This window comes from Anolis carolinensis, chromosome 5 (assembly GCF_035594765.1).
Source record: "Anolis carolinensis isolate JA03-04 chromosome 5, rAnoCar3.1.pri, whole genome shotgun sequence".
Lineage (NCBI taxonomy): Eukaryota > Metazoa > Chordata > Lepidosauria > Squamata > Dactyloidae > Anolis > Anolis carolinensis.
The window spans coordinates 202,563,743-202,583,493 of record NC_085845.1 but is presented as its reverse complement, the minus strand read 5'-3'; the positions used below and the strand labels follow the sequence as shown (position 1 = coordinate 202,583,493).

General features: G+C 44.9%; 1 protein-coding gene across 1 annotated transcript in view; it reads left to right on the top strand.

Annotated features, from left to right (window-relative positions):
• Window positions 1-7,219: 7,219 nt before the first annotated feature.
• opn1sw (opsin 1, short wave sensitive) overlaps window positions 7,220-19,751 on the top strand; it is a 15,647-nt gene continuing 3,115 nt past the window's right edge. Inside the window, exons 1-5 of the mRNA XM_062983386.1 lie at window positions 7,220-7,996; window positions 8,028-8,034; window positions 12,078-12,246; window positions 12,391-12,556; window positions 18,919-19,158. Of these exons, the coding sequence (XP_062839456.1) occupies window positions 7,658-7,996; window positions 8,028-8,034; window positions 12,078-12,246; window positions 12,391-12,556; window positions 18,919-19,158 (921 nt within the window). The 5' untranslated portion in view covers window positions 7,220-7,657. The remainder of the gene's footprint in view (window positions 7,997-8,027; window positions 8,035-12,077; window positions 12,247-12,390; window positions 12,557-18,918; window positions 19,159-19,751) is intronic.

The following is a 19,751-nucleotide window of genomic DNA, read 5'->3' as shown; positions in this document are numbered from 1 at the left end:
TGCTTTTTTGCACAATTGTATGGTATTCTTGGACCAGATGATCTCTCTAGTCATTTCCTAGTTAAAATATATGATTACTAGCTGTGCCCTGCCACGCGTTGCTGTGGCCAATTGGAATTGCAGTGAATAGCCTCGCTGCTTCAAAGCCTGGCCGTTTTCTACATAGGGTATGCTTGCTAGGCCAGGCTGAATGAGATGGAGTAGCCTCGTGGTTTTCAAAGTCTGGCTTTGAAGCTGCAAGGCTGTTCAGTGTTAATGAAGGTGGGCCACAAAGGGGTTGATATATGTGTGGAATAACATGCAGTGTGGTAGAAAGAACTGTTGTCTGGTTGAGGCAGGTGTTGCTATGGATCTCCTTGATTAGCATTGAATAGGCCTGCAGCTTCAAGGTCTGCCTGGTTAGTACTTGGAAGAATCCTTTACTGGGACATGTCAGCTGGGTGTGATTATTGAAGTTGTTTAGCATTGAATGGTCTTGCAGTTTCCAAGCCTGGCTGCTTCCTGCATGAGGGAATCCTTTGTTGGGAGGTGTTAGCTGGGCCTGGTTGTTTCCTGTGTGGAATTCCCCTGTGTTCTGAGTGTTGTTGTTTATTTAGTGTCCTGATTTTGAAGATTATATTGTTGTGTGTTGTTATTAGAGCACAGTAATTATTATACATTATATTGATAATGTTATATGATTTGCCTGGAACAGGATTATATGAGGCCCCTTCTACACAATGGTTTAACATTCACATTGAAGTGGTGTTTTTTGTTTGTTTTTTGTTTGTTTGTTTTTTGCTGTAGCCTAGGGGGCAGCCTGGTTTTGAAGCTGCAAGGCTGTTTAGTGTCAATCACGGTGGGTCACAAAGGGGTGCATTCCGGTTTTGGGGGTTTTTTGGCCCCATGGAGGTTAGGGATGTGTTATTTGTTTGTAAGAACATAGAGACGTGGATGAGGGGTTGTGTTGTCAATTTTCTAGGTTGGGGGGCCTTTGGTTTTGTTGTTTTGCCCGGTGGAGCGATGCCATTCTCCTTATATATATATAGACTAGCTGTGCCCGGCCACACGTTGCTGTGGCGAAGTCTGGTGGGATGGGAAATAAAGTCTTGAGGAATTGGTGGTAGTTAAGGTAAAGGGTAAAGGTTTTACCTTACATTAAGTCCATTATAAATGGGTTATAGCTGTGTGGAAGGGCCTTGAGTCTACACTGCCATATAATCCAGTTCAAATCAGATAATCTGTATTTTATAGGCAGTGTGGAAGAGGCCTAAGTGAGGCCTAACTCTGCCTGTCCCCTGGGCTGAGTGGGTTGCTGGGAGACCAAGTGGGTGGAGCTTAGCCTTTTAACTGGCAGAAATTGGATAAAAACAATTATTCCTCTCCCTCTAATTAGGACTTTATATTTCTTTTCTTTTTGCTGTATGAACGTAGAGGCATGGATGAGGGGTTGTGCTGCCAAGTTTAGTGTTTCTGGGATGTGTAGTTTTGTTGTTTTGTCCTAGGCCGAAATTTCATTACCCTTTTATATATATAGATTATATTATGTTTATGTGTATTTACATCCTGCTTTTTCTCTCCATAAGGAGACTCAAAGCTCCACTCTCCTCCCTCCTTCTTCCTCCGAAAGCAAAGTATAGAATTGAGGTCTCTGGAGCTCTGCTCCTAAAAGCATCACAATACGATTTAAAATAATATACAAATATTAAAAGCAGTATTAAATGTCGCACTACAGATTCCAGGATTCCATCGCCATGAGCCGTAGCGCTCCAAGTGTAGACGAACCTTCCGATGCAACAAAAGGTATTTCCAGGTGCATCTACACTGGGGAACGAATGCAGTTTGGCACCACTTGTGCTACAACGGCTTAATGCTATGGAGTCATGGGAGGTGTAGTTTAATTTGGCACCAGCACTCTTTGGCAGAGAAGGCCTTGTAAAACTACAACTCCTATGATATAGCATTGAGCCACGAAATTCCAAATAATGGTCTTACCGCATTTCAAGTAAGATGTTACATTGCAATGCAATGAGTTCAATTAGTGCTGTTGAACATGGTTCTAATGCTCAACAATCCTATCAGGACCCGATAACATGTTTACTTTTAGCTGCTGTCCAATTATTAATAGCATAACAAATCTGTAAATACACAGAACATCCTTTCATGATGTGCAATAAAATGGGAAAAGTCAAGACAAAGAGTGAAGGAACTGAACGATGAAACAAATGCAAATAATTACAGAAAACTTTAATGCTCACTTGTCACATAAGGTCCTAATAACTTCTTCTTCTTGTTGTTTTAACTTTTAGCGGCTAGACCAGAGGTCCCCAAACTTTTTAAACAGGGGGCCGGTTCATGATCCTTCGGACCGTTGGAGGGCTGGACTATAGTTGGCCACCGAGCAATAATAATAATAATAATAATAATAATAATAATAATAATAATAATAAATCCAGCATATCTATCTTGTTTGCTGTGTCATACAATAAAACAACAACAACAACAACAACAACAACAACAAAGAGGGTTGGAAGCGACCCTTTGGGCCATTGAGTCCAATCCCCTTCTGCCTTTGTGCTCCGAAAGCACAAGCAAAGCACCCCTGACAGATGGCCACCCAGCCTCAATGTTAATAATAATAATAATAATAATAATAATAATAATAATAATAATAATGTGATTTTGTGATATGAAATCCAGCATATAAATCTTGTTTGCTGTGTCATAAAATATAGTAATAATAATAATAATAATAATAATAATAATAATAATAATAATAATAATGGTTGTAAGAGAAGAAGAGACCCCTTGGGTCATTTAGTCTAACCCCCTTCTGCCCTTGTGCCATGGGGGCCGGATAAATGGCTTCGATGGGCCGCATCCGGCCCCCGGGCCTTAGTTTGGGGACCCCTGGGCTAGACAATGAATAACGCAATACTAAGAAAAATGGAAATGCATTGAAAACATCACCTCCTGTTTTGCTCAAACATGGGGCTTGGCTGTTTTGGAAAAGTCAAGGCAAAGAGTCTTGACAGATTAGAGCAGGGGTCCCCAAACTAAGGCCTGGGGGCCACATGCAGCCCTCCAAGGTCATTTATCTGGCCCCCGCCCTCAGTTTTAGACTTAGGCTCGCCCTAAGTCTGAAATGACTTGAAGGCACACAACAACAACAACAACAACAACAACCATCCTTATTAACTTGACTATCTCATCAGCAAGAAGCGGGCCCACGCTTCCCATTGAAATACTGGTAGGTTTATGTGGGTTAAAATTGTTCTTATTTTTAAATGTTATATTGTTCTTTCGTGTTGCGCATTGTAGATGGTAAACGGAAGCTCTTACATGTGCCCATGAGCCTGCAGAACAGTGACGCACCGCTCAGATTTGCAGAACAAATAATACAAGGACTTTACTAATTCCAAGGGATCAAAAAAAAACAATGGTATTCACAATGGTCCCTCTGATTGCTTACAGAAACCCAGCAGTCATAAACAGCCCTTTTTCAGTCCATAAATCTGCTTCAGTGAAGAATACAGTCCTGGTTCTTCATCCTCTTTTCCCAGTAGCAAACAAGGCCTCAGAAATAGCAAGGACTCTCTGAGTACAGAGTCATCTTCCCCAGGCAGTACTCAGTCACCACACAGACTCACACTGAACAAAAACTTGTTCAAACCGGTTCTCCAGCAGCAGAACAGAAACAGTTTCAAATCAAATTACAGGTCTTTGCAGGTTCAGCCAATTGGCTTCATGCACTTCATTTTCTAGTCAACACACAAATATAGCACAGTGCCTTTGCAAACCATAACATTTTGTTGGCCTTTTTTTGCACTACAAATAAGACATATGCAGCGTGCATAGGAATTTGTTCATATTTGTTTTTAAACTATAGTCTGGCCCCCCAACACTCTGAGGGACCGTGGACTGGCCCTCTGCTTAAAAAGTTTGAGGACCTCTGGATTAGAGAGATGATTGGCCAAAACGAACGCAATGAAGTTCAAGAGGGACACATGCAAGATAATCCATTTTGGGTAGAAAAAAGGAAATGCAAAGAGACAGAATGGGGGGGGGGGGGAGGATGCCTGGCTCGACAGCAGGACGCGTGGAAAAGATCTTGGAGTTCTTGTGTATCCAGAGGAGAGCGACTCAAAGGATCAAGGGTCTGGAGAACAAGCCCTATGAGGAGCGGCTGAAAGAGCAGGGCATGTTGAGCCTGCAGAAGAGAAGGCTGAGAAGAGACAGGATGAGGGCTATGGATCAAGATATGAGGGAGAGTCAGAAGAAGGATGGAGCAAGCTTCCTTTCTGCTGCCTTGGAGACTAGAATGGCTTCAAACTACAGGAAAGAAAGGAGATTCCACCTGAACATGAGGAAGAACTTCCTCACTGGGAGAGAGAGCTGTTCAGCATTGGAACTCTCTGCTGCGAAGTGAGGTGGAGGCTTTGAAACAGAGGTTGGATGGCCATCTGTCGGGGGTGCTTTGAATGCGATTTTCATGCTTCTTGGCTGACTGGGGTTGGACTGGATGATCCGCGAGGTCTCTTCCACCTCTATGATTCTATGAGTCAAGGAAGTAAATGATGAAAGAGACGTAAACAATTTTACAGAAAGTTGGTCCACTTATATTTCCTTGCTAATCCTTTAACAGAACAAAGTCCCAAGAACTCATGTGGAAGGATGTCCTTATCTGAGTGAGTCGTTGATTCTGGAGATACAGTAGAGCAGGGGTCCCCAAACTAAGGCCCGGGGGCCGGATGCGGCCCTCCAAGGTCATTTACCTGGCCCCCACCCTCAGTTTTATAATATATTTTTATATCAGTTTTAATAATATAATATATTGTATATACATATAATATTGATAAAATATTATAATGTTATACATTATGATACTAATAATAATACTACCATATAATAATATTAATTATATGTTATATATTACATATAGTATTACAGTATAGTGGTATAGTTCAATATAGTAATGTATAATGCTAATATTGTGCTATGCTAATAATATAATATATTGGATGTACATATAATATTGATAATAATATTATAATGTAATACAATATAATACTAATAATAATACCATATGATAATATTAATTATATATTCTATATTACATATAATATTACTAATAATATTACAGTATAGTGGTATAGTTCAATAAAGTAATATATAATGCTAATATTGTGCTATGCTAATAATATAATATATTGGATGTACATACAGCTGTTCTGAGTCCCCTTCGGGGTAAGAAGGGTGGGATATAAATGTAGTAAATAAATGTAGTAAGTAAATAAATAATTAATTTTAGACTTAGGCTCACCCGAATTTTGAAATGACTTGAAGGCACACAACAACAACAACAACAACAATCCTAATTAACTTGACTATCTCCTTGGCCAGTAGCAGGCCCACACTTTCCATTGAAATCCTGATAGGTTTATGTTGGTTAAGATTGTTTTCATTTTTAAATATTGTATTGTTCTTTCATTGTTGTTGTTGTTTTGCACTACAAATAAGACATGTGCAGTGTGCATAGGAATTTGTTCGTATTTTTTTTCAAATGATAATTCAGCCCCTCAACAGTCTGAAGGATTGTAGACCGGCCCTTTGCTTTAAAAGTTTGAGGACCCCTGCAGTAGAGTCTCACTTATCCAACACTCGCTTATCCAACGTTCTGGATTATCCAGTGCATATTTGTAGTCAATGTTTTCAATACATCGTGATATTTTGGTGCTAAATTCGTAAATACGGTAATTACTACATAGCATTAATGTGTAATGAACTACTTTTTCTGTCAAATTTGTTGTATTACATAATGTTTTGATGCTTAGTTTGTAAAATCATAACCTATTTTGATGTTTAATAGGCTTTTCCTTAATCCCTCCTTATTATCCATCATATTCACTTATCCAACATTCTGCCGGCCCGTTTATGTTGGATAAGTGAGACTCTACTGTACTGTCTATTGCATTAAGGTAAAGGAAAATGTTTTCTCCTGACTTAATGTCCAGTCGTGTCCAACTCTGGGGGTTGATGCTCATCTCCGTTTCGGCGTTGTCCATAGACACCTCCAAGGCCGTGTGACCCAAATCGGGATCTTAATATTATTGTGTATATTGACTTTTATGACTGTTTTTAATCATGTTGAAGTTTTACTGCTCGGTTTAATGTTTTATCTGATTTGTGCTGTCGTGTCTGGGCATGGCCCCATGTAAGCCGCCCCGAGTCCCTCCGGGGAGATGGGGCGGGATATAAGAATAAAATTATTATTATTATTATTATTATTATTATTATTGGCATGACTGCCTGCAGCGCCGTTACCTTCCCGCCGGAGCAGTACCTATTGATCTACTCACATTTGCATGTTTTCGAACTGCTAGGTTGGCAGAAGCTGGGGCTGACAGCGGGTGCTCACTCCACTCTGCGGATTCGAACCTGCGACCTTTCGGTCCGCAAGTTCAGTAGCTCAGCGCTTTAACACGCTGCGCCACTGTGGTCTCCTTCGTCCGTTGCATTAATGCTTTGCAATTTGTAAATGTGTGTTTCGTCGATTGGCTGTGCAGATTCGTTCAATTGCAATTTAACGAGAGGTCTTTTAGGACAATTTTGACTGTCTCTTTGTAACCTTATCTACACTTGACTCATAATGCAGTTTCACCACATTACGTGTCATTAGGCCTTTTACCCTAGCACTGAAGACCTGGCTCTTTACTAGAGCTTTTAATCTATTTTAATTTTATCAATATTTGTATGTATGTATTTTTATCCTTTACAATTTTATCTTGTAAATCGCCTAGAGCATCTTGGATGGAGGGCGATTAATAAGTAATTAAATGATGATGATGATGATTACGGAAGTGCAACTGCATTATGATGACCGTCTCTTTGTAACCCTATCTGTGCTGATTTATAATGCAATTCCATAATGCAGTTTAATTGCATTATGTGTCATTACGGCAGTGCCGCTGTGTTACGAAACTGCATTATGCGGCGGTGTCAACGAGAAAACAAAAATAACATTTTTGACACAAAAATGGTGGCGCGACTGTTATGCGATGACTATTATGCGCAATACAAAACAGACCCTAATTTTCCATTTCTGGAGACGATGGGTGTTTGTGCTCCTCGTCCTCCAATAATAAACCCTCATCCCCATCATAAACTCCATTGCAATTATGCGCATTATGCAACTGCATTATGTGGCAAGTTGGACTCATTACGGCAGTGTAATTGCGTTACGAAACTGCATTTATACAGCAGTGTCGATTGGAGCTGGGCTCGCTGCTTTCCATCCAAATGGTTCTGGAAGGAATCAGACAAATGATATTGCACAATACAAAACTGACCCCAATTCTCCATTTCTGGGGATGATGGGAGTTTGTCCTCCTTGTATAATAAGCCCTGCTTTCTCCATTGCCTTGCTCTTTGCCGTGCCACCGAAGAAGCTCCTCGAATCTTCTCCAAGCAGCACAGAGATTAACTTCTGGGGAGGTTTTACGGGACAGAAGGTAAGGCTCTTAGGACCCCGTAATCCCCAAGTTTGCCTCTGGGATAATCGGGGATTACCGCCTGATCCCCGCTGGATCCCCTAAGTGGATTTCCCTCCGCCGGCATCTATAACAGGAGGCCCCGGGAAAGGATTGTGCCCGGTTGGCGGCGCTTGGCAGCGGTCAGCATGTCCGGCCAAGAAGACTTCTACCTCTTTGAGAACATCTCCTCGGTGGGGCCCTGGGATGGGCCCCAGTACCACATCGCCCCGATGTGGGCCTTCTACTTCCAGACCGCCTTCATGGGCTTCGTCTTCTTCGCCGGGACCCCGCTCAACGCCATCATCCTCATCGTCACCGTCAAGTACAAGAAGCTGCGCCAGCCGCTCAACTACATCCTGGTCAACATCTCCTTCGCCGGGTTCCTCTTCTGCACCTTCTCCGTCTTCACTGTCTTCATGGCCAGCTCACAGGGATACTTCTTCTTCGGGAGGCACGTCTGCGCGATGGAGGCCTTCCTGGGATCGGTGGCAGGTAAAGCGTTGAGGTGGAAGGCAGCACGGGGGTCTCCATAGGCTGTATGTAAAGGGATGCCGTAGCTCCTCACATAATAGTCGCACCCACACTTCAGGCTGATTTTCTCCTCCCTCCTTTCTCCAAAGTCTATTATTATTGTTGTAAGGCAGCACAGGAGTCTTCATAGGGGTGGCGTGGAAATAAAGGGATGCCATATTTCATCACGTAATAGTCGCACCCACATTTCAGTCTGATTCTCCCTCCCTCCGAGGGCAAGCAGTTCAAAAACAAGAAAATTAAGGTCTCTGGAGATCCATTTTTCTCTCCTCCCTTCTTTCTCCGAAGTCTATTATTATTGTTGTAAGGTAGCACAGGGGTCTTCATAGGGGTTGCGGGGATATAAAGGGATGCCATATCTCCTCACATAATAGTCGCACCCACATTTCAGTCTGATTCTCTCCTCCCTCCTTTTTCCAAAAGCTATTATTATCGTTGTAAGGCAGCACAGGGGTCTCCATAGGCGCGGCGGGGAAATGAAGGGATGCTGTATCTCCTCACGCAATAGTCGCACTCACATTTCAGGCTGATTCTCTCCTTGCTCCTTTCTCTGAAGGCTATTATTATCGTTGTAAGGCAGCACAGGGGTCTCCATAGGCGCGGCGGGGAAATGAAGGGATGCTGTATCTCCTCACGCAATAGTCGCACCCACATTTCAGGCTGATTCTCTCCTCGCTCCTTTCTCTGAAGGCTATTATTATTGTTGTAAGGCAGCACGGGGGTCTCCATAGGCGCGGAGGGGAAATGAAGGGATGCCGTCTCTCCTCACATAATAGTCGCACCCACATTTCAGGCTGATTCTCTCCTCCCTCCTTTCTCCGAAGTCTATTGTTGTAAGGCAGCACGGGGGTCTCCATAGGGGTGGCGCAGAAATAAAGGGATGCCATATTTCATCTCGTAATAGTCGCACCCACATTTCAAGCTGATTCTCTCCTCCCTCCTTTCTCCAAAGTCTATTATTATTGTTGTAAAGCAGCACAGGGGTCTCCATAGGGGTGGTGGGGAAGTAAAGGGATGCCATATTTCATCACGTAATAGTCGCACACACATTTCAGGCTGATTCTCTCCTCCCTCCGAGGGCAAGCAGTTCAAAAACAAGAAAATTAAGGTCTCTGGAGATCCACTCTTCTCTCTCCTTTCTCCGAAGGCTATTATGCTGTAAGGCAGCACAGGGGTCTCCATAGGGGTGGCGCAGAAATAAAGGGATGCCATATTTCATCACGTAATAGTCGCACCCACATTTCAGTCTGATTCTCTCCTTCCTTTCTCCAAAGGCTATTATGTTGTAAGGCAGCACAGGGGTCTTCATAGTGGTGGCGGGGAAATAAAGAGATGCCGTATCTCCTCACATAATAGTCGCACCCACATTTCAGGCTGATTCTCTCCTCCCTCCTTTCTCCGAAGGCTATTATGTTGTAAGGCAGCACAGGGGTCTTCATAGTGGTGGCGGGGAAATAAAGAGATGCCGTATCTCCTCACATAATAGTCGCACCCACATTTCAGGCTGATTCTCTCCTCCCTCCTTTCTCCGAAGGCTATTATGTTGTAAGGCAGCACAGGGGTCTTCATAGTGGTGGCGGGGAAATAAAGAGATGCCGTATCTCCTCACATAATAGTCGCACCCACATTTCAGGCTGATTCTCTCCTCCCTCCTTTCTCCGAAGGCTATTATGTTGTAAGGCAGCACAAGGGTCTTCATAGGGGTGGTGCAGAAATAAAGGGATGCCATATTTCATCACATAATAGTCGCACCCACATTTCAGGCTGATTCTCTCCTCCCTCCTTTCTCCGAAGGCTATTATGTTGTAAGGCAGCACAGGGGTCTTCATAAGGGTTGTGGGGAAATAAAGGGATGCCGTATCTCCTCACGTAATAGTCGCACCCACATTTCAGGCTGATTCTCCCTCCCTCCGAGGGCAAGCAGTTCAAAAACAAGAAAATTAAGGTCTCTGGAGATCCATTCTTCTCTCCTCCCTTCTTTCTCCAAAGGCTATTGTTGTAAGGCAGCTCAGGGGTCTTCTTAGGGGTGGCGCGGAAATAAAGGGATGCTGTATCTCATCACGTAATAGTCGCACCCAGATTTTGGGCTGATTTTCCCCTCCTTACTCAGAAGGCAAGCAGTTTCAAAACAACAAAATTAAGGTATCAGGAGATCCACTCTTCTCTCCTCCCTCTTTCTTTCTCCAAATGCTATTATTATTATGGTTTGATACACAACAAGATGAGTACACAGGAAACAAAATCCCTATGCTTGCTGTTGTATTGGCTCACACGTTGGACACTTCCCAAGTGTCTAGGACTGTGTGATGTATCGGTGAATAAGGCGTGCAGATCCAAGTAGGGTGGCCTTTTGCAGCTGACAGGTGATAATTTTGTCATTGCTGATTGTTTTCAAGTGCTGGCCAATGTCTTTAGGTACTGCACCCAGTGTGCCCATCACCACTGGGAACACCTTTACTGGCTTGTGCCAGAGTGTTTGCAGTTCGAGCTTTAAATCCTCATATTAAATAAGCTTTTCCAGTTGCTTCTCATTGATTCTGTCACATTATTATTATTATTATTATTATTATTATTATTATTATTATTATTACTATTTATACTCTGCTTTCTCACTTCCCAAGGAGACTCAAAGCGGTTAGGAGTCTCTATAGCTCCACTCTTCTCTCCTCCTTCCTTCCTTCCTTCTCCAAAGGCAGTTGTTGTTGTTATGTTTATTATTATTATTATTTATACCCTGCTTTTTCTCTCCATAAGGAGACTCAAAGCAGCTAAGGATATCTATAGTTCCACTCTTCTCTCCTCCCTCTTTTCTCCAAAAACAATTCAATTTAAAAACTACAGAATTGCAGTCCCTGAAGCTCCATTCTTCTCTCCTTCCTTGTTCCTCCAAAGCCTTAAAGCAGTTTTCAAAACCTCCTTTCTTTGAAGAAAGGAGGCAAGATCCATGTTCCAGAGATTTCCATTTCTGTTTTTTTAAACTGCCTTAAGTATCGCCTTGGAAGGAGGAAGGAGAGAAGAGTGGAGTTTCAGAAAACTCAATTTTGTAGTTTTGCCTTCGGAGAAAGAAGAAAGGAAAGGAGAATCAGCCCCAAATGAGAATGTGACTATTATGCGAGGAAAACAAAAATAACATTTTTGGCGCACACAAAAATGGTGGTGTGACTATTATGCAATGAAATACATGTATTTCCTGCGAAAAAAACAAAAATAACATGTTTGGCACACACAAAAATGGTGGTGCGACTATTATGCGATGAAATATGGGTATTTCCTGCGAAGAAAACAAAAATAAAATGTTTGGCACACACAAAAATGGTGGTGCGACTATTATGCGATGAAATATGGGTATTTCCTGCGAAGAAAACAAAAATAACATGTTTGGCACACACAAAAATGGTGGTGCGACTATTATGCGATGAAATACATGTGTTTCCTGCGAAGAAAACAAAAATAACATGTTTGGCACACACAAAAATGGTGGTGCGACTATTATGTGATGAAATACACATATTTCCTGCGAAGAAATCAAAAATAACATGTTTGGCACACACAAAAAATGGTGGTGCGACTATTATGCGATGAAATACATGTATTTCCTGCGAAGAAAACAAAAATAACATGTTTGGCACACACAAAAATGGTGGTGCGACTATTATGCGATGCAATACGGGTATTTCCCGCATAATATACCTCTCCCAGATTTGGGACACACTGGAATCATGCTCTTTCATTCAGCTACGTTTAGAGCATCCCAGTTTCTCTTTCACCATCTACACCATGGGATTAATATAGTTTGACACTACTTTGAGGTGGCTAAATGTTATAGTGTCCTGGGAAAGTGTTGTTTGGTGAAGCACCCATATCCTTTGGTGGAGAAGGCAAGAGACCAATTCCCAGAACTTTATAGCATCGTGCCACAGCAGCCAAAGTGGTGTCAAATCGAATTAGTTCCACAGTGTAGATACATCAGGATGGAGAAGAGACCTGTCCCGTCCTTCCACAGTGACCCACGTCTGTCCATTTCCTCCCTCCCAGGCCTGGTCACCGGCTGGTCGCTGGCCTTCCTGGCCTTTGAGCGCTACATCGTCATCTGCAAGCCTTTCGGCAATTTCCGCTTCAACTCCAAGCACGCCTTGCTGGTGGTAGCGGCCACGTGGTTCATCGGGATCGGGGTCTCCATCCCGCCCTTCTTCGGGTGGAGCAGGTGAGGAAGGGGACGAAGAAGGGGTGGGCTGGCTGACCTCAAGGAGGCCCATTGGGTCCCACCATTCTATGACAGGATGGGGATTTTGGGGTATATATAAGCCATTCATCGTCCCTGCGCTGTATTGTGATATTTCTTCCTCAGGTACATCCCGGAGGGCCTGCAATGCTCCTGCGGCCCGGACTGGTACACGGTGGGCACCAAGTACAAGAGCGAGTACTACACCTGGTTCCTCTTCATCTTCTGCTTCATCGTCCCCTTGACCCTCATCATCTTCTCCTACTCACAGCTCCTGGGCGCACTGCGGGCCGTAAGTCCTATGCGCCTTTCCGTGCTCCTTTCCATGCTCCTTTCTTGCGCTTTTCATGTGCCCTTTCGTGCACTTTTTCACACACGTTTTCATGTGCCCTCTCATGCACCTTTCCGTGCTCCTTTCCATGCTCCTTTCTTGCGCTTTTCATGTGCCCTTTCGTGCACTTTTTCACACACGTTTTCATGTGCCCTCTCATGCACCTTTCCGTGCTCCTTTCCATGCTCCTTTCTTGCGCTTTTCGTGTGCCCTTTCGTGCACTTTTTCACACACGTTTTCATGTGCCCTCTCATGCACCTTTCCGTGCTCCTTTCCATGCTCCTTTCTTGCGCTTTTCGTGTGCCCTTTCGTGCACTTTTTCACACACGTTTTCATGTGCCCTCTCATGCACCTTTCCGTGCTCCTTTTCATGCTCCTTCCTTGCGCTTTTCGTGTGCCCTTTCGTGCACTTTTTCACACACGTTTTCATGTGCCCTCTCATGCACCTTTCCGTGCTCCTTTTCATGCTCCTTCCTTGCGCTTTTCGTGTGCCCTTTCGTGCACTTTTTCACACACGTTTTCATGTGCCCTCTCATGCACCTTTCCGTGCTCCTTTCCATGCTCCTTTCTTGCGCTTTTCGTGTGCCCTTTCGTGCACTTTTTCACACACGTTTTCATGTGCCCTCTCATGCACCTTTCCGTGCTCCTTTCCATGCTCCTTTCTTGCGCTTTTCATGTGCCCTTTCATGCACTTTTTCACACACGTTTTCATGTGCCCTCTCATGCACCTTTCCGTGCTCCTTTCCATGCTCCTTTCTTGCGCTTTTCGTGTGCCCTTTCGTGCACTTTTTCACACACGTTTTCATGTGCCCTCTCATGCACCTTTCCGTGCTCCTTTCCATGCTCCTTTCTTGCGCTTTTCGTGTGCCCTTTCGTGCACTTTTTCACACACGTTTTCATGTGCCCTCTCATGCACCTTTCCGTGCTCCTTTTCATGCTCCTTCCTTGCGCTTTTCGTGTGCCCTTTCGTGCACTTTTTCACACACGTTTTCATGTGCCCTCTCATGCACCTTTCCGTGCTCCTTTTCATGCTCCTTTCTTGCGCTTTTCATGTGCCCTTTCATGCACTTTTTCACACATGTTTTCATGTGCCCTCTCATGCACCTTTCCGTGCTCCTTTTCATGCTCCTTCCTTGCGCTTTTCATGTGCCCTTTCATGCACTTTTTCACACACGTTTTCATGTGCCCTCTCATGCACCTTTCCGTGCTCCTTTTCATGCTCCTTTCTTGCGCTTTTCGTGTGCCCTTTCATGCACTTTTTCACACACGTTTTCATGTGCCCTCTCATGCACCTTTCCGTGCTCCTTTTCATGCTCCTTTCTTGCGCTTTTCGTGTGCCCTTTCATGCACTTTTTCACACACGTTTTCATGTGCCCTCTCATGCACCTTTCCGTGCTCCTTTTCATGCTCCTTCCTTGCGCTTTTCATGTGCCCTTTCATGCACTTTTTCACACACGTTTTCATGTGCCCTCTCATGCACCTTTCCGTGCTCCTTTCCATGCTCCTTTCTTGCGCTTTTCGTGTGCCCTTTCGTGCTCCTTTTCACACACGTTTTCATGTACCCTTTCATACACCTTTCCATGCTTCTTTTCATGCTCCTTTCTTGCGCTTTTCGTGTGCCCTTTCATGCACTTTTTCACACATGTTTTCATGTGCCCTCTCATGCACCTTTCCGTGCTCCTTTCCATGCTCCTTTCTTGCGCTTTTCGTGTGCCCTTTCGTGCACTTTTTCACACACGTTTTCATGTGCCCTCTCATGCACCTTTCCGTGCTCCTTTTCATGCTCCTTCCTTGCGCTTTTCGTGTGCCCTTTCATGCACTTTTTCACACACGTTTTCATGTGCCCTCTCATGCACCTTTCCGTGCTCCTTTTCATGCTCCTTTCTTGCGCTTTTCGTGTGCCCTTTCATGCACTTTTTCACACACGTTTTCATGTGCCCTCTCATGCACCTTTCCGTGCTCCTTTTCATGCTCCTTCCTTGCGCTTTTCATGTGCCCTTTCATGCACTTTTTCACACACGTTTTCATGTGCCCTCTCATGCACCTTTCCGTGCTCCTTTCCATGCTCCTTTCTTGCGCTTTTCGTGTGCCCTTTCGTGCACCTTTTCACACACGTTTTCATGTACCCTTTCATACACCTTTCCATGCTTCTTTTCATGCTCCTTTCTTGCGCTTTTCGTGTGCCCTTTCATGCACTTTTTCACACATGTTTTCATGTGCCCTCTCATGCACCTTTCCGTGCTCCTTTCCATGCTCCTTTCTTGCGCTTTTCGTGTGCCCTTTCGTGCACTTTTTCACACACGTTTTCATGTGCCCTCTCATGCACCTTTCCGTGCTCCTTTTCATGCTCCTTCCTTGCGCTTTTCGTGTGCCCTTTCATGCACTTTTTCACACACGTTTTCATGTGCCCTCTCATGCACCTTTCCGTGCTCCTTTTCATGCTCCTTTCTTGCGCTTTTCGTGTGCCCTTTCATGCACTTTTTCACACACGTTTTCATGTGCCCTCTCATGCACCTTTCCGTGCTCCTTTTCATGCTCCTTCCTTGCGCTTTTCATGTGCCCTTTCATGCACTTTTTCACACACGTTTTCATGTGCCCTCTCATGCACCTTTCCGTGCTCCTTTTCATGCTCCTTCCTTGCGCTTTTCGTGTGCCCTTTCGTGCACCTTTTCACACACGTTTTCATGTACCCTTTCATACACCTTTCCATGCTTCTTTTCATGCGCCCTTCCACACGCCCTTTCATGCTTCTTTCATTCCCCTTTTCACGCTCCTTTTCTTGCATCCTTTCATGCACCTTTTCATGTGCCTTTCACGCTCCTTTCATGCGCCCTTTCTTGCTCCTTTCCATGTGTCTTTTCATGTGCCCTTTTGTGCAGCCTTTCATGAGCCTTTTCATGCACTCTTTCAATCACATTTAATGTGCCTTTTCGTGCACTTTTTCGCATGCATTTCATGTGCTTTTTGTGCACCCTTTCATGCAACTGTACATGATCCTTTTCATGTGCCCTTTTATGCTCCTTTTCATGCTCCTTTTCACATGCCTTTCATGCTTCTTTTATGCGCCCTTTCATGCTCCTTTTCTTGCATCCTTTCATGCTCTTTTCATGCATCTTTTCATGTGCCTTTGACGCTCCTGTCATGTGCCCTTTCTTGCTCTTTTTGATGTGCCCTTTTGTGCACCCTTTCATGCGCCTTTTCATGCACCCTTTCAATCACATTTAATGTGCCTTTTCAGGCACCTTTTCACACGCATTTCATGTGCCCTTTCATGCTTTTTGTGCACCCTTTCATGCACCTGTACATGTTCCTTTTCATGTGCCCTTTCATGTGCCTTTTCGCATGCCTTTCATGCTTCTTTTATGCGCCCTTTCATGCGCCCTTTCATGCTCTTTTTCATGCGCCTTTCCTTGTGCCTTTTCACTTGGACCTGAACTCCTTTCTTTGGGCTTTCTTGAGCTCTTTAGTGCATTTGCAGCATCTTAACCTCTGAGTTTGCAGGAGGAGCATCACAAAATGCTAGTGATGCTGAAATGTTGGATTTAGATGATATGTTTTGTCTGGGAGTCTGGTGGGTTCTCTTTCTGGGGAGATTTTTAAATAGAGACCAGATGGCCATCTGTTTGGAGGGCTTGTATGGTGTCTGGCAGGAATGGGGTCAGACTAGATTGCCTTTGGGGATCCCTTCCAATTCAATTTAGAGTGTCTGGAAGAAGTTGGTGGACTGGATGGCCTTTGGGGGTCCCTTCCATCTCTAGTGGAATATAGAGTGTCTGGTGGATTCCCTTTCTGGGGAGGTTTGTGAACAAAGGCTAGATGGCCATCTGTTGGGAAGGTTTTGATGGAAGAAGTGGGTGGACTGGATGACCTTTGGGGGCCCATTCCTACTCTAATTGAATCTAATGTGTCTGGCAGCCTGGTGGATTCTCTTTCTGGGGAGATTTGTAAACAGAGGCTGGATGGCCATCTGTCGGGAGTGGCTTGGATTGTGCATGGCAGAATGGGGTCAGACTGGATGCCCTTTGGGGCTCCCTTCCAGCTTTAGTGGGATATAGAGTGTCTGCCAGTCTGATAGATTCTCTTCCTGGGGAGATTTATAAACAGAGGCTGGATGGTCATCGGCAGCGAAGGCTTGGCAGAAAGAGATCAGACTAGATGGCCTTTGGGGGTCCCTTCCAACTCTAGAGGAATATAGAGTATCCGGGAGCCTGGTGAATTCTCTTTCCGGGGAGATTTGTAAACTGGCTGGATGGTCATCTTCCAAGAAGGCTTGGATTGCGCCTGGCAGAAGGAAGTCAAAACAGAGGCTGCATGGCCTTCTGTCAGAAGGGCTTAGATCAGTGATGGGCAACCTATGACACGCGTGTCAGCACTGACACGCCTAGCCGTTTTTGCTGCCACGCTGCCGCATGCAGATTGATTGGATGACTATGTCTTTTGTGGCCAAATCTGGTGTGATTTCGTCCAGTGGTTTTGTTGTTTACTCCATGGGAATTGTGCACATCACAATTATATATATAGATATAATTACTATTATATCATTCTATTATTATTCTAGTATATTATTACATCATTACTATGATATTATTATTATATTATTCATTGCTCATGACTACATTGAAACTACAATAGAGAGAAATCAGCGTGGAAACTGCAAGAGGCGCCATAGATTGTTGTACATGGAAATAATGGTAGTAAATAGCTTTTGATTTATTAAATACAGTTATATATTATAATTATACATTTTTGTTATTTAAACTATACATATTACACACCACCCAAGTCATGCTAGGTCTTTTAGTGAATTTTGACACACCCAAGCGCAAAAGGTTGCCTTTCATTGGCTTAGATTATGCCTGGGAGGAAGAGGTTCAGATTGGATGGCCTTTGGGGGCCCCGTCCAACTCTAGTTGAATATAGAGTGTCTCTTTCTGGGGAGATTTGTAAAAAGAGGCCGGGTGGTCATCTATAGGGAGGGTTTGGATGGAAGAAGTGGGTGGACTGGATGGCCTTTGGGGGTCCCTTCCAACTCTAGTGGGATATAGAGTGGGAGCCCGGTGGATTCTCTTTCTGGGGAGATTTGTAAACAGAGGCGGCATGGTCATCTATTGGGAGAGCCTTGATTGTGCATGGCAGAATAGGGTCAGACTGGATGCCCTTTGGGGCTCCCTTCCAGCTTTAGTGAGATATAGAGTGTCTGCAAGTCTGATAGATTCTCTTCCTGGGGAGATTTGTAAACAGAGGCTGGATGGTCATCTATAGTGAAGACTTGGATGGAAGGAGTGGGTGGACTGGATGGCCTTTGGGGCTCCCTTCCAACTCTAATGGAATATAGGAGGGCTTGGATTGTGCCTGGCAGAAAGTCAGACTAGATGGCCTTTGGGGGTCCCTTTCAACTCTAGTGGGATATAGAGTGTCTGGGAGCCCAGTGGATTCTCTTTCCGGGGAGATTTGTAAACAGAGGCTGGATGGTCATCTATTGGGAGGGTTTGGATGGAAGGAGTGGTTGGACTGGATGACCTTTGGGGACCCCTTCCAACTCTCATGGCATATAGGAGGGCTTGGATTGTGCCTGGCAGAAGGAGGTCAGACTAGATGGCCTTTGGGGATATAGAGTGTCTGGAAGCCCGGTGGATTCTCTTTCTGGGGAGATTTGTAAACAGAGGCTGGATGGTCATCTATTGGGAGGGTTTGGATGGAAGGAGTGGTTGGACTGGATGACCTTTGGGGACCCCTTCCAACTCTCATGGCATATAGGAGGGCTTGGATTGTGCCTGGCAGAAGGAGGTCAGACTAGATGGCCTTTGGGGATATAGAGTGTCTGGAAGCCCGGTGGATTCTCTTTCTGGGGAGATTTGTAAACAGAGGCTGGATGGTCATCTATAGGGAAGACTTGGATGGAAGGAGTGGGTGGACTGGATGGCCTTTGGGGGTCCCTTCCAACTCTAGTGGGATATGGAGTGTCTGGACGCCCGGTGGATTCTCTTTCTGGGGAGGTTTGTAACGAGAGGCCGGGTGGCCACCTGTGCCTGACTGTGGCGCAGGCTGGAGAGCAAGCCATCTGCAACCAGCTGCAATGAATCACTCTGACCAGGAGGTCATGAGTTCGAGGCCCGCTCGGAGCCTATGTTTGTCTTGTCTTTGTTCTATGTTAAAAGGCATTGAATGTTTGCCTATAAGTGTAATGTGATCCGCCCCGAGTCCCCTTCGGGGTGAGAGAGAAGGGCGGAATAGAAATGCTGTAAATAAATAAATAAGGGGTCAGACTAGGTGGCCTTTGGGAGCCCCTTCCAATGTGAGCGTGTTTTTCCCGTCCCGCGCAGGTGGCGGCCCAGCAGCAGGAGTCGGCCACCACGCAGAAGGCGGAGCGGGAGGTCTCTCGGATGGTGGTGGTGATGGTGGGCTCCTTCTGCCTCTGCTACGTGCCCTACGCCTCCCTGGCCATGTACATGGTCAACAACCGGGACCACGGCCTGGACCTGCGCCTGGTCACCATCCCCGCCTTCTTCTCCAAGAGCTCCTGCGTCTACAACCCCATCATCTACTGCTTCATGAACAAACAGGTAACGCCCGGCCTGCCAGGGGGGAGCACAGGTAGGACAGGTGCCCCCATTCTCCTTAGTACCAACTTCAAGAGGTCCCTCCCTCTGGCAAAGACCAAGTTTTGGCAGTTTAATAAACTTTTCCCATACTTTTATGATAGAACCAATTAGGAAATGACATTGAGAACCCAGAAACAAAAATAGTGTTACATAGTGTTGTTGTCCCCATTTCAGTGAGACCAGGGAGAAGCCTGTTGGCAGAAACCCAGGCAAATGATCCGCCTGAGCTGCCCATTCTGAGTGAGTCCCTGCTTTGGCGAGCATTCAGATCAGGCCCAATTGAAATCATCCAGCCAGCAAGGAGAGAAGGTGATTTTCAGCCAAGGAAGATTTTATTATCTGCAGATAAGACACTAGCTAGTGATTCAATCACAAAGTAGATAACATAACGAATTTTATACACAAGTTGGCATAGGCTGCAGCCAAGCCTCTAATTCTCACCAATCACAGAGAGGGGTTTGGCTCACTGGCCAGCATGGGCTGGGACAAGGGATGATCAAGCGTCGATAAATGAGGTTCCTTTTACTGAACAGGAAAAATAGCAAAGTGATTGA